Source organism: Notothenia coriiceps, unplaced genomic scaffold (genome assembly GCF_000735185.1).
Source record: "Notothenia coriiceps isolate Sejong01 unplaced genomic scaffold, NC01 NC01_scaffold00013843, whole genome shotgun sequence".
Classification (NCBI taxonomy): domain Eukaryota; kingdom Metazoa; phylum Chordata; class Actinopteri; order Perciformes; family Nototheniidae; genus Notothenia; species Notothenia coriiceps.
The window spans coordinates 1-3,383 of record NW_011346544.1 but is presented as its reverse complement, the minus strand read 5'-3'; the positions used below and the strand labels follow the sequence as shown (position 1 = coordinate 3,383).

The 3,383-nt window shown below is 39.0% G+C and overlaps 1 protein-coding gene across 1 annotated transcript; it reads left to right on the top strand.

The window, feature by feature from the left end:
• Positions 1-1,148: 1,148 nt before the first annotated feature.
• On the top strand, positions 1,149-3,335 carry LOC104948163 (dihydropteridine reductase-like). The gene is made up of 4 exons (XM_010774326.1): positions 1,149-1,358; positions 1,451-1,543; positions 2,535-2,631; positions 3,109-3,335. The coding sequence occupies exons 1-4, from the start codon at positions 1,272-1,274 to the stop codon at positions 3,297-3,299; spliced, it is 468 nt and encodes a 155-aa protein (XP_010772628.1). The 5' UTR covers positions 1,149-1,271; the 3' UTR covers positions 3,300-3,335.
• Positions 3,336-3,383: the final 48 nt, after the last annotated feature.

Genomic DNA, 3,383 nt, shown 5'->3' with positions numbered 1-3,383 from the left:
ATAGATACAAGCATAAATAAATGTAGGAATAAAAACATGACTGAATAAATACAGGAATAAATATGTTACAGTGTTTTCAAGGAGATTCACTGGTGTGCTGTGGCTCAGCTGGAAAGCAGTTGACTCACGACCGCAGGGTCCCTGGTTCAACGACTCGTCAATACGTATTTTTTGTTGTTTATAAAAGCTACCGGTAAATGAGATAATGTAGTTAATACATGTATTCTTTTATATGGTTTGGCCTTTCTCAGGCTACAACATGGTTAAGTTTATGAATATTAGTAAGGAATACAAATCCCTCTTTGCAATGTTTACCAGCCTCCTTAGGCTTTTCAATCACAATAAACTGGAATAAAAACAATATTGTTAACATGAAAATATGATTTTATGTTCGTTGTTTAGTTATTCTAAGGCTTTACTCATTGGGAACTCGGTATGAGATAGAGCACACTGTTGAGATGTCCAATCTCTGCCTGTTTTACACACTTTGACCAACAGGGGGTTTGTGTTCAAATGAAGCCCATGATGAAGCCTCATGAGATGAACCCTTTTGCGAACCAATTGGCTGGAAAGCTTCAAAGCTTCATAAGGCTTCATCTCGCCATGACTGTTAGTCTCTCTCTGTGTGTGTGTGTGTGTGTGTGTGTGTGTGTGTGTGTGTGTGTGTGTGTGTGTGTGTGTGTGTGTGTGTGTGTGTGTGTGTGTCTGTCTGTCTGTCTGTCCGGCTGAGCCTGGCTGACCTACTTTTGGATTCCCCCCTCTACACCTCTCCAGCTGCTGCTCATTTCACTGATTGCCACTAGGCCCACTACCCACCTGCACCTGTATAAAACCCCGGTCATCACCTCCAGTCTTCGCCAGTTCGTCAGATATCCACGTGTGGAAGAAGTATGTAGAATCCTGTTTGTGTCCTCCCTGAATCACCACGAAACTTTATTCAGATACTTTCACATATGTTGCCCAAACACTGCACTGAATGCAATTTGGATATTGCACTTGTCCATGGACCATGTTACTATTTCGAAAAAAAAATGTTTATAAATTGTACATGAGTTGGCGTGGTTCTCATTGCAATGGTAGCATTTCCGAGCGCCTATGAAAGCAGCATTAGCTCCACCAAACTGTTGCAGAAGAAACGCCCCCCTCCTCCCTCTCTCTCTCTCTCTCTCCCTCCCTCTCTCTGCCTGTATTTCAACTGCAGCTTAGCCTCAGCTCTCACTCAGCTTTCTGCAAACACACAGCATTAACTCTGACATTAACTGACCCTAAACATGGCTGCTGCTAACCGGGTGATCGTTTATGGAGGAAGAGGAGCGCTGGGCTCCAAGTGTGTGCTGCATTTTAAATCCAAAGGATGGGTGAGTAATAGCACGAATATCCTAGCTTAGCTGCTAACACACTGCAAAAATGATAAGCTAAGTGTGTTTCTATGTTTTTTATGAATGCATAGTGGGTTACTTCCATCGATATGGTTGCAAACGAGGAGGCAAACGACAACGTGATTGTGAAGTCGAGTGAATCTTTCAACGAGCAGGCAGGACAGGTGAGTTTTATAATGATATAACAATATTTGTTTTTGTTTAATGTTAAACTGATGGGCTAAGATGTAGTAGTAGACATGTTACAACCTGCAGCTAAAGTCTAATGGTTGTTATGAATGTTGTAGCTTATAAATATTTTTTTAATTGCTTTTTTCTGCATTCAGTTTCACTGTGTGTGCCAATGCTGCGTTCAGATCAAACTGAAAAAACAAGTAGGAAATGTGAATGTTGTTATAATTTTGTTGTGTTTCTCACCGACTTCGATAGCTTTGCTGCTCTGTTTAATGCTACTGAAGCATTAATCCAAGCATTTCGTTTTAAGATATACTTTTTAATTGAATACAACTTGAACTATTTAATGTATTTGCAGCGGTTTGACAGGAGTAGTCCATACATCTTTTTTCTATGCTTTTTATCTGGTTAATGCTGTTCTGATACTGTTCACGCCAACACAAATATAAAATACAAAAAATGATTAACACATTGTATTGATACATTATGAAGTGAATAATATAGTGGCAAGTTTTACTTCTTTTCTTTTTAAATAATGTCTATCATTTATATCTCTCTTAAAACAAGGACAACAGAGAGAAAAACTATTTCAGTCAAAATGAAGGATCGGTCACATTGACATCCAGCACAATTGTTTCCTCTATACTTTAAAGTTTCCCTTAATTACTGATTAGTTCTGTCTAGGTCAGATCCTTGTACATTATTGCAGGAATAATTTAGCCAGGTTACATGAATTTTTTTAATTAGTTTGCATATCTCATGTAGTTTTCTTTGCCACAAGACCTTTTTTTAATGGATTGTATTCCATTTATTTATTAATGTGTTGCTGATTTTGTTTGTTGTTCTGAATACAGTGTACAATGTGTATTAAATATTTCCAGCTGGTGTATGAGCTGAGAGGTACTGGTTGTCTTTTAAATGCCATTCACTCCTTGCTCCATAAATAAGCAATTCTTGGTTATCTCTCGTTTTGTCCAATAGGTGACGGCAGATGTGGCGCAGTTGCTAGGGGAACTGAAAGTGGACGCCATCTTGTGTGTGGCCGGAGGCTGGGCGGGAGGAAGCTGTAGCTCCAAAGGTCAGAGTTTAACCTTTTTGTTTGCTGTAAAATTAATCATCAGCCAAGTTTGTAATAACTTTACAAATGTAATACATGCATATCAACGCTAGAAACATATATGTAGAATACTTGATATATAGAAAAGTGAGACTACACTATAATAGACCAACCCACTAAAAAAATATATTACCAAAGGATACTATTTGCATCAGCCAATGAGATATAACGTGTTCATATGCGCCTTTTAGGTGCTGGTATTCAGATTGTGTTACTGATGGACAGAACCAGTAACAGACTATACATCTTATTTTTTACTGACAGACATGAAAGTGTTATTGATCTTTTTAGGTAACTCTCATATTTCACAGCGTTTACCCAAAGTTGAACTAGATAAGATAATACATATGGAACTAGTGTGTTGGAAGAACTATAAGATGCCAGCTAATTAATATGAGGCTGTGCTTTTTAATGTTTGTTTCCCCACCTATCTTATAGATTTATACAAAAACACTGATCTGATGTGGAAACAGAGTGTGTGGACCTCCACTATCTCCAGCCACCTTGCCACTCTGCACCTCAAACCGAGTGGACTATTGACTTTGTCCGGGGCTAAAGCAGCCATGTCAGGCACTGGAGGTAACACACACACACACACACACACACACACACACACACACTCACATTAGTTGTTTACCTTTCTCATCATGATGACCTGGTTTGGCCACGGGTCACGTCAGGGTTTGCAGACAGACTTTGATGTATTGGAGACT